Here is a 12,271-nt window from a genome sequence, read left to right on the forward strand (position 1 = left end):
CAATCCAGCTTGATTGATGTTTTTGTGTGAATGGTAAAGTCATGGGATTGCATGAAGCACATATGAATGTCAGTCAGGTTAATTGTTAGCGTCATTCTACTGTTCACGAGCATTGACTCATCGGCGGCCAAGGCCTCCACCACAAGCACGCCCTCGTTGCCTCATGGGGACAGGAATTACATGATCCGCTGCGTCAGAGGAATCTGAAATTTTAATAAGCAATATTATACATAAATGTTTATTGTTGTATAATGTACATTACTGAAACAGTAATATTTCTATTATATATTATAGTTCTATTAATGTACATGCATTGCATATGAATTAAATAAACACTATACTCTGATCTGTAGCAAAATATTGGTATATTAACAGCAAAACAACAAAGAAGTTAAAATACACACCCGAAGTTTTTACCTGGACAGGTGTAGCAGGCATAGATGACCGATTGGAAACTGTCTTTTCACTGTAACGGTCATCCGAATTCCCGTCGAAAAGGATCCGAACCAAATTCTTTGATTAATCACTGTCAATCACGAAAAAATTCAGCACTTCTTGTCCAGTATATATACGTTTACTTTTAGCGTGAGCCAAATTAAAACAAACACATTTGTCCAAAATTTAATCAAACTTTAAATGGTGGTAGAATTGTCATTTGTTGACGTAATTTTCAAGAATCAGGAAGTGAAACAAATGTTTTAAATTGCCAAGTTAGTCTTAATCATCTAGACGCTTGTATCCGGGTCTATATCGTTCATTGACTCTAATTAGAGCGGCTGCATGATTGAAACTAGCCGGTGCTTTGATAATTGTTACGATCGAAAAACGCGGTTATAAGGGAAAAAACTACATTCTACTAAACAAATAAGCGCTCGTAAAAAAATAACTATTATTTTTAGGCAGGTGCGGGAAATCCGATGAACAAGTTATTAATTTGGTGCGGCCTAAGGAATATATTATGCAATATTACGGCCACGAGAATAGTTATTATCAGGAATAGTGTATCTCAAAGTATCACGTGATATAGTGGTTTGATTGTGAAGTCTCGTTTAGTATGCTTAAGTTTACATTTATATATTTTCAAAGCTGTGAATAATATGTGACAGCTTGCTTTTCAAATTCACATTAACGTGCAATCTTATGCACTATTTTAAACCGTATTATAATGTTACAAATTAGGTGATTTCAAATTGGCCTAGTTATTTGTCCGAGGTTAGCTGCATTTGCCTGAGCCCGAAAGGGCAAATAACTGGGTCAATATGAAATCACCTAATTTATAAGTATTTTATTAATTAACTATTACCATTTTGGTTAAAAACATTCTTATAACTTACCTTTAGGTCACATTGAAGCCGTTTTTTTCCCATTATCCATTCATGGTGTCTGCTTTTCTAGACTTGACTTTGCTGATTTTGACATGCATCCTTTAAGTGACATAGCACATACTTATGAATAAAGCACTGGACATTGTAAGGAAGCATGTCTGTTCGTCTTAATTTCGCCAAAACGTCAAATGTCCTATAAACCATGGTTTGGCAGCTCTCATCTGTGTTAATGCGATAATCTCTACTCACACGTGCAGCGGGATTTCATTCCGAGATCTTACCGTGTGGTCATTTTCGAGACGTCCGACATCGGTCGAATATATACATGTGGGAAAACATGGAAAAAATGACTCGGTACTTTCATTTGAGTTGATAATAGTCCAGTTGAATCTGATTAAAATCGCAGTTATTAATTATGATTAAATCTATAACGAACAAGGCATTATAAGCAGAGTTTGCAGAAATAACCGAAGATCGCCGTTAATCACCGATCGGAGATTCGGCGGAATTTTCCGATATTTGCCGAGCGCGCGCTAAGGATTGTTGGTAAATTATTATTTCTTATCGTTTCACCGATATGGGGCAGTTTCCAATCCATGGTTTATAGGTCCGTGACCTTTGTCGTCCATTTTGTCGTTGTAAAATATCAGAACAATCGTAAAATCCACCAACGGGTTAAATACAACTGTAATATTAAACCGTAAAAAGTAATTCAATCATTCAATAGGTTCAAGTATTCCAAATAGGTTTATACGAAGCACAAAAAATTCAAAAAAGTCGGAAAACGGAAAACAAAATGGCTACCTTTAAAAATAATTTCCGGCATATTTCTCATATTAAGCGAGTTTCGACAGCCAATGAAAATGACCAATTTCACAAATCCTATATTAGCCGATCTTTGTAACCAATCAAAACGGAGGAAACTCATAATAGCCGAGTTTTGTTGATATTGGCCGAGTTTGGTCGATATTTAGCGAGTTCTGGCATATATTGTCTTCAATTGTCTGGTATTGGTACCGCAATTGTCTCTGTATCTCGTCAAATTCGATAAGTTGATTAATAAAAGACCATACGTCGCATTTCGTTACCCATGCGCATTGATTCGTTTAACATGTCATGCCAGTGTAGATCTGACGATACCTGATTTCGATTTGCGGTACTAAAGTCTAAAGGCCGTACTAAAAAGCATTTTTTCTCTTAAAAAGTTGGATTTAGTGCAAATTCGATTCATCTGTTTGCTTATAGACTCATGATTTGGTATTTACGATATAAACCCAATTTTAGCATACAATTCAGGCCGACATATTGAAGTGAGCATATAAAACGTATGGACTAATTTAAATCATGCAATTTTCAATGCACATTACAAAAAAAATATTTTTATTGCGTCTTTGCTTTTGGAATATTAAAATATATATATATACTGCATTATCATTGACTATTCTGTCTTGTAGATAACAGTTTGAGGCCAGAAACAATGGATGGTAAGCATCTCAATCTATAGCAGATTCGTTTCTCTGGTGCTTTTCCGAGGTCAAACATATATAATTCCACACTCCAAAACATCGATGCAAAAACATTTTACTCGCCTTTTGCAATATCCATACTTCCCGTGATAGCCCTCCGAAAAGTAGTTCCAAGTGGCATTGCTGGCTTGAGGCAAATGTGCTGGAAGAGCTTCGGCATGGGATTTCAGTGAAAATAAAGAACTATTCCTTTTAGAGACAATATTTATATTGGCATTTAATGACGTAAACGTTTCAAATGTGTAATTTTTAAATCATCTGAAAAATCTATAAAGCAAACCATTAATTGATATTTTACCAAAAAAATATAACTCGATTTTGAAATACATGCACTAACTTTATATATATATATATATATATATATATATATATATATATATATATATATATATATATATATATAAATGAGTTTGTATTTCCTTTGCTTTTTTATATAAAACAAAGAATTATGTATAAAAATATAAAGATTTCTTATTATTTGCCGTTTCGAAAATTTAACCAATAATTTGAAATAAAAATATAAACGTAAAATGGAACTATAAGGAAAAGTTTGATATTAAGACAAAGGGTAAGGATTAACAACCACGGATTTGCATTTATAATTATTTAACATTGTTTACAGGAGGCATATTTCTTCCTGTCGCCAATAGTCAGTAACAACTTTGCCAAATATTTGACAGAGATAATCAATTTGGGAAAGCGTTTGGTCACAAGAAGATCAACTACACGACTTTTATAACACAAATCTGCGAATGCCTGTTATTGCCATGGTTACAGTAAGGTCTTTTGGCGATGAGAAATGTACATTAGCACCATTCATGGTTGAAAGACGTGTGTTGCATGTTTTGCAGATTATTTCAGTGTATCCTTATTTCAACATACTCTGCTAATCATATCGTAATGCTTAAGCGTTTTGTAGTCCATAGTGTTACTAAAACTAATTGTAAAAATGTTCACGTATTTTGTAAGTCCAGTGACGTTTTGAAAATATTATTTAAGTTATCTACTGCACTTTGCAATCCATCTTGATTAAACAAGTAGCTTTTATTTACGAATGTATGGTACCGTTTATGCAGCAATAGAAACACTGCAAGCTGATCAAAACGCTCGATCGGTTATCTTAATTACCAAATGAGCATACCTATACAATTATTTTAAGCAGAGTGATGTCTATTAAGCCTGCGAAGTTTAGTAAATAGAAAATTCACACAAAACCATGTATGGAATAATTCATCATCTTTATTGTACACGTTAATATGCAAGTATATACAAATTAAAACATTCACCCAAAAATAGAAGATCATTCGAGTGAGCACCGTGAGTCATATTGTCACGTGTGGCGACGTCACATGCTGAACTTCCGGTGGTCACGAGATGTAATAAAATCTATTTCTCACTTAAAACAACAATTTATTTTATGCTTCAAACGGAGGCTTTAGGTTTTTAAACATATTTAATCACCATGACCTTTGACCAATGCACTAGGTTGAGTTCCTTATATTTTGACATCATAACTAAATTATTAAAGTGCATGCCGGAATAAAAGAGCGTAAAATTGCATAACACAGTTATACGTAGCACCCCATTTTATAAACACACAATTAACCAATTATTAATATCAACATTACATACTGATCTTTATACAACAAACTGTTTTTCAATTGCTCACAAAGCTTTAAAAATGGATTGCTTATGAATACATAAATCAATGTTTTATTCAGTGAGTCACGGAACATGTGTTTATGCCAAAACTTGGAAATTGAATACATGACATCATTGTTTCAAAGTATCTGCTGATTATAAATGTGGAAGCTAACAAGTTTTTAGTTGGCACTATCACTGATGAAATCATACAGATTCCTTTTGCAGGATGGGGAGTGATCGAACAGAGAGTGACTTATGGCGAATATCTGGTGACCGGAATATGCGTTTGATTTGCTGAATTTTTGATTTGCAGAAATTGTTGATGCTGTAAATGAAATCCAGCTGCTCGATTTTTTTCTAAAATATAGTTGGATACATGTAGCAAAATCATGCACGTAAATATTTGCTTGTTTCGGGCAGCTTGGCTTCTTCTCCGGATTGATCATAAGATTGACCCATGAACGAGCTCTTAACTGGAAGGTATGACGATAGCTAAAGTAGAAGGTCGGATTTGGGGTTTAGGTGAAAAAACAACAACTGATATTTAGTGGAGCTTTTTCGTCAATATTAACAAATGTGAGTGCAGATTATATTTCAAAATTACAAGCTAGCCTTCGATTCATTTGTATTTTAATGGTGTTTCTTGAAAACTAAGTTTCATCAACTCACACTATTTTGTACTTTCTGTAAAAGAGGCCTTAAAACATGTATATTATAGTAACTTTAGAAAACAAAGTTTTGAATTTACTGTGGTAACCACAAGAGGAGCAACTTCAACTGTCGTTTGATTACGGAACAAGGGAGACAAATGCGGTAAAAGTAGTTCCTTTTTAAAAAAACAGTGAAATATCAAAACGTTGTTTCACTGTTTCAAAATGTTATTTCACTGTTAAAAACAGTGAAAATTTAAATGTAATACACTGATAAATTTCTATAAACCACCGGAAAGCATAAAATAACGAATAATAATACAATTGAAACTAAAGGGACAAGCCCAGTAGTCGAAAAATCAAACATAGAGGCACAAGACAAGGACCCAAACGACAATGACAATTGACACAAATATATAAACTCCACATGCACACATAACAGCACCACAAACAGATCATACACGCATAAGCCATCTTAGTCTTAGTGTATTTTAAAACTGTCTAGTTATCTCACACCAGTGGTTCAAATTTGTATTGAAAAGTATTAAATGAGTACTATTAAACGATTCTGTCTGTTGACATAGATATACATTTACAGAATGTCTTTAATACTGAAGGATGGTACACGCAACAATTATGTTGTTGACTAATCTGTGTTCCCTCTTTTAAAAATAGCACATAAGGGTTTCCCAGATAAAACCATACATGTTTATGAGAACAGACGCGATTTTTCAACTTGCTGGGATTTACGTGGTAGACAACCTCAGAAAATTTTGAATTTCGAAAGATGCATGTGTCGTTTGCGATGTGATACGTCAGTTAGTAAGATTCAATGCGTTGTAAACAACGATGTCAATTTATGTCAGTTTTCGACATTGTCTTTTTTTCTTGCAATTGTATCATCTGGTGTCTAGCCCCTTTAATAATACATTGGTAAAAGCTCACGTTTCATATTGATACCAAGTTTAACTACAAATTCAAATTCAAAACGTATGTTTGAACAATCATAATAAAAACTCAAAACCACAATAAGCGCTGCGTAGCGAAAGTTTTGTAGTGCACTATTAATGATAATTTATGAAATAAACCATAGAAAACGTGCAGGAAAAGAGAAAAATATGACTTGTGCATTATCTCTCCGGACAAAGGTTAACTGATATGTCGGTAACAGACTTTTACTTAAAACCCATCATCATCATCATCATCATCATCATCATCATCATCAGAAGCATCATCATCATCAGAAGCATTATCATCATCAGAAGCATCATCATCAGAAGCATCATCAGAAGCATCATCAGAAGCAGTATCATCAAATCCGATATTGATCCGCCTTGTGAACATTCTATGTCGAACTTGGTTGTAAGATTTTGCGGATTTACGTGCACCGTTATCAGCATCATTATCATCGTCGCTAATCTCGCCATAGTCAGTTGTTAGACTTTGCTTCAAATCCCTGATATCTCTCTCATCCACATCTCGCAACATCTCCATGTCCGTAATGAAAACTCCATTCCTGTTTGGCATATTTTGCACTCGATTAAAAATCGTTGGGTCTTTCTCAAGCAAAAGCATCTCAATAAGACGCCGCCTTAAATGCTCCTCGTGACCTGTGTTTCCATCGATTCGTCTTAGAATATGGAAGACCGTATCGCCCCTTTTTGTAACCATAAGCGGATCTGCATCACGTGTATTCAACAAAATATGCACGGTATATATATCCGCTTTTTCGCATGCAACATGCAGTGGTGTTCTACCGTACTTATCAACTGCGTTGACGTTTACTTCAGCAACAAGTTTTGCTACCACTTTGATATTTTGTTTATGGATTGCGGCGTGTAATGGTGTGTATCCTTGTTTTTCAGCAATTGTTCTGTCCGAGTAATGCAACAACATGCGCGTTGACGTTTTTTTGTCGTCCATTATGGCATAGTAAAGAGGGGTCCGTCCATAGAAATCCTTCACATTTGGATTAGCCCTCTCGTCAATTAGCATCTGGATCATCTTCCTGTCATTCTTCCAAACTGCGACATGAAACAGTGACATGCCCTTGATGAAAGATTTCTTGCCGTAAGATGCAATCCTTAGACTATCCTGACTAATGTCATGCTTCAAAAAGACCCTGACTGTTTCACAATAACCCCTGATCGCTGCCAGAAATATCGGATAATGCCCACGGTGGTCTTTGATCTTAATGTTGACATTTTTGTACTTTAAAAATGTTTTGACGATCTCAGTCATGCCGAGGTCAGAAGCGATATGCAGGGGCGTCCTCTTAAATTTCCCACCCTTTTCGTTCAAAGGGGCATCATGATCAATAAGAAGCTGGATAATATCGGCGTGTTCATAGATGACTGCCTTGTGCAATGCTGTGAGTTTGCTATCATTCCTCACCTTTGGGTCAGCTCCATGTTCCAGCAGGCATTTTACTGCATTTGAGAAACCTTTTCTTGCTGCCACTATCAAAGGATAGTTTCCGTTTACAGCGTTGCCTTTGTCATTTATGTCAATTCCCTCGAACTCCACTATTGTTTCAAGAACCTTTTCAGCTTCAAACATCTTTCCCTTCGCGTGCATTGCGACATAAAGCGTATCGCCCGATACTTTGGCACTATGGCTCAGTAGCAATTTCATCATTTCAATATCTCCAGAGTGTGTTGCCAACAGAAGTGGATCGATTTGGTCCTTTGGAAAAACTTCTTGCTTTATCAACTCTTTCGCCAATACGCTAAACCCTCTGTACAGAGCGTATCCTGGAAGAAACATGACCATTTCTTTCATTTTTATTCCATAGTCTAGAAAGTAACCTGTCATTTTCATCACTGGTACATTAAAAAGATCCTTATCGAGCTGCTCTTTTTGGATATACCCGATAAACGTCTTGACAAAACGTTCGTCGTTGAGCGCACTGTGTTTAAGTATTCCAAAGTCAATGTCATTGAATACTTCGATGGAATTGGAGCGTGGACCGTTACGCTGAAGCTGCTGAAATTCGTGTTTTGGTGGATCTTTTGACACAAAATTACAGTTCTTGCGGCCAATCATTTTTGCAATTTTTTCACTGAGATCACCATAACACAATTCCGGTACAAACACCCGAAGTTCGTCCGAGTTCTGAGCGACTGTAACACGTTCCATTAAAAAATCTCTTGGGCAGAGCTCAATGCATTCAGGGATTTTGTGACTTCCAAGGACTACCCCAACCATGTCCCCACATACAATGTGACTGAATGTATACTCACCAGCATGTTCGATCAACAGCAAAAGGTCATGAACGTGACTTTTCAGGGAAGATTTTAAAGTTCCCAACAATCCATTACTTATTGAAATTCCGAATAAGTCGGCCACATGTTTCATGTGATTTGACAGCTTTGATGCATTTTGCAAATCTCGCTCTTTCAATCTCATGTTTTTCTCAGCCCAAACAGCCACTAGTGCCAAAAACTTGCGGAATTGTATTGTTGATTGTGTATTGTCGTCTCCCTCTTCATCTTTGTACAACTGTTCAATAACCTCTTTAAAGTGTATTTCTGGTTTGCTAAAAAATTCAGAACCCAATTTGATCAACTCTTTGCTTTGTACAAACAATGTTGCGCACTGGGGAAAGCCGAACACAATATCTGTAGTTTTTCCTTCTTGCAAATTCATCACTCCTTCTGCTTTTCGCACACAATCGTCATATTTGATACCTCTACCTACCATCATTTTCTCAGACTGGTTTTTCTTTGCTCTAGACTCCAAAATCTTTTTCTTTTCTTCGAACGTCAAGAACTTTGACGAAGACAAAAGCAGCACGTTTCCATCTTTCTCATTAAATATTGTTATTTTGTCCAATTCTGCAATAGCTTCTTCTTTGATGTAGTGTCTGGTGGTAATAATGATTTTCAATCGTTTCTCTTTCTGTTTTGCTGCTGTAACCATTTCCAGCAGATATGGCTTCCAATCATGTACAAGCTTTTGATTCAGCGCTCCTCCTCCGAAAATGTCATCCACAATTACTGTTGTAAAAAGTTTTAAAGACCAGTCAACTTTTCTCCAATCACTCGCAGTACTCAGTTTTACGCAATTTTCTGGCTTTGTGTCATTAGCAAGAGCCAGTCTCGTTGCCATGGTTGTTTTACCCTCACCGGGATGGCCAGTTAGCACGATGATGCGTTTCTCTTCAAGCATACGTTTGGCTTCTTGAAAGCGGGCTGTTTCGACATAGTCAGCATCACAACTCTCCTCCAAGAACAGACGTGTATTTTCTGTTTGGCGATATAATGAAAGGTTAACATTAATTTTATTTAAACAGAAAAGTAGGAAGAAATGTCTTTAATGTGAAAAAGGCAGTTACAAACCAATATCGTATACATGACTCAGCACAAGCGTTATGTGTTTTATACGTTATCAAGGGAGCAGCACAAGACATACGTTACTCCTTCTCTTTAAAGATTTATACAAGCTAAACACCACATACCCTAATGATAAGGAAATCATACCTCGTAGGCTCTTCATCTCAGGTGTAAGCAAGTCTATGCATTTTGTCTTCAACTCATCTATTTCACTTTTTAAGGTGTTCAGGCCGCAGGACTGCCCAAGCTTTACCATAGCCTTTGAAAAATTTAACATTTTTACAATGTAATCTAAAGAGACAAGTCCAGTAGCCACAATATACAATGGCCCTATTTATTAAACAGAATAAAGACAAGAGGGCCAAGGTGTGCCTAAATAGCTCAACACATTTAACAATTATAACAGAGTTTTACAATAATCATTTTCTTTATGCTGACAATACAATAAGTATCTTAGAAAGAGCTGATGAGTTTTATAATGTATTTTAGCATAGCTTTTGAAAAACGATTTAAATAGTCTATATAAAACAAGTGACCATTTGATGGTCAATCATGACACTAGGCTCACCATTTCATCATAAGAGGACAACTAGACAATACTTTACAAAAGTGCTTTAAACAAAAATCTAACATCCAGCCATACTGTTCAAGAGAAGATTAAAAACAAATATCCTTAGCTTTTTGCACCCTCTTTTACAATGGACCAGAACCGTTTAAAAAATTTAGAATAGGGCCAATGCTTTAATGTTTCTGGTAAATTTTGGGCAGATTTGGCAAAGTGGTTTCTCAGAAGATGCAATTTGAAGCCAGACATGTTCACGATGGACGACGTACGATGGACACAGGATAATCACGATAGCTTACCTTAAACACATTGCGCTAAGGTGAAAGTGCTCATGTAAGCTTAAATGCACGGGAAACTAAGTAATGGATATTCCCTTTGAAAATGTTTTCTCTACGCTCTCTTTCCCAAATACTAATTGTATATAAATTCACAAGACATTAACCAAAATGTGTATTACAATAATTTTATGACCTAACATACCTTTTTCAAAAACAGTTTGTAACAGATTTTATTTTTAAAGGCATTTCGCAGTGCAAAAGTTGGTTGAAATGACCAAAACATACTGAAATGTTATGAAATGTCATTTTTTATTTTGTTTTGAGGTTCAATTTGTGAAATTGTTTTGTGTGAAGGTTGTGTCATGATGAGGTTACTGTTTAACACTCTCTAAACGTTGCGACAAAGTTAGTGCCTAAATCTTATTGTAACTATGTGCCAAAAATTATCATAGATTATTCAAAGCAATCATCTTATAATGATTTGCAAGTATTAAAATGATAATGAAGTTTTAGTAATGGGACAACTGTATGTAAGCGTTGTAATAACGTTTTGTTAAAGACTTGGAGATACTTTGATTTAGTCGCGGTTTCCTAAACGAAAAATCGGTGTCATAACGTTTTACAACTTTGTCCTGGTCGTTTTGATATACGAAGTTTCGAATTGAGAAAGAAATAATATTACTAATCTTAATCAGATATTATACAACAAAAAGTTGTTTTTATAATGATTTAATAAAAAATATATGTTTGTTTGAAATAAAGAAAAGCCAACAATTCGAATCTAACGTTCTGTATCATGCACTTTATATTAGTCGTGTGAACATGTGCAAGACGCTAAGTAAAATAAACATACATCACCCTTGTGGCTTTAATTTAACAGTTACTTGCTCAATGTGAATCCATCAAACAAGGTAATACATTATAAGCTATGTGTGTACTTCAATTAAAATTTTGCAACTATTGTATTTGACAGACGGTTTTTGTTCGTTTTGTTCACCCCTCCCAGCCACTTGTATAACTATTTAATGCAATAACAACCCACTAAACACATATTGTTATGGCAAGGTTGTAGAAAAGTTACCGCTAATGTTGTCTTAACGTTATGCCACAACTCTGTCACAACATTTTAACATTGTTACTTTGTCAACCAATACACAACCTTTATACATCGTTGTTACAACGAAATAATGCATGGTTGTCTCAACGTTTGGTGGCAACGTTGTATGAAAGTTATGTATTGGTTGCCAAAGTAACGTTGTCACAACGTTAAGAAAATCTCCAAGTGGCAAGTACAAAGCAGTCCATGCTAACCAATATTCCAACGCCATTTCATGAGTGTAGGTACAACACTTGTTTTGCTACATGCTACACAAGTTTTTCAGACCAATTTATTGTTATTCAACGGCCATAACTATTAATAAAACAAGTGAAATGTGAAAGAAATGGCAGGTTCGCAATAGCCCATGCTGATCAACATTCCCTTGAAATTTCATGAGTGTAGGAGAGCAATACTTTTGGTAGTTCTTGCGATACAATATTGTTTATTTAGTCATTGGGCCATAAATGGTCTCGGGGTATAATGTTTTAATGCAACATTCAGAAACATGCCAAGAAACCACAAAAATCAAACGCCGTTTTACAAAATACTTAAAATCGTAAAACATATTTATTTAGAGAAAATAGAGGAAAATTTAAGAGTTATCAGAAACACATAACGATTTTTTATATAATATAATTAAGTCACTATATTTTCCAATTAGGTTGTTTACAAAATAATCAAAAAGATGTATTTTTGGACCAACAGATAAAGGCCAAAGTTATATGACGCATGTGTGATACGAAACATGAATAATTGTCATATTTAATCGGAAACAAGGTATAATATGGGATGAAATATAGTGATGATTATAGCTTATAGCTTTGGTTAATGTCTTGTGAAGATTACGTAA

At 35.2% G+C, this 12,271-nt stretch overlaps 1 protein-coding gene across 2 annotated transcripts in view; it reads right to left on the minus strand.

Annotated features, from left to right (window-relative positions):
* Nucleotides 1-4,074: 4,074 nt before the first annotated feature.
* The window catches only part of LOC128230332 (uncharacterized), a 31,671-nt gene continuing 23,474 nt past the window's right edge, over nucleotides 4,075-12,271 (minus strand). For both annotated transcript variants that reach the window (XM_052942521.1, XM_052942522.1), the window contains exons 4-5: nucleotides 9,627-9,738; nucleotides 4,075-9,392 (exon numbers count right to left, since the gene is read on the minus strand). In XM_052942521.1, the coding sequence (XP_052798481.1) occupies nucleotides 6,325-9,392; nucleotides 9,627-9,738 (3,180 nt within the window). In that variant the 3' untranslated portion in view covers nucleotides 4,075-6,324. The remainder of the gene's footprint in view (nucleotides 9,393-9,626; nucleotides 9,739-12,271) is intronic.

Source organism: Mya arenaria, chromosome 4, assembly GCF_026914265.1.
Source record: "Mya arenaria isolate MELC-2E11 chromosome 4, ASM2691426v1".
In the NCBI taxonomy this organism is placed as follows: domain Eukaryota; kingdom Metazoa; phylum Mollusca; class Bivalvia; order Myida; family Myidae; genus Mya; species Mya arenaria.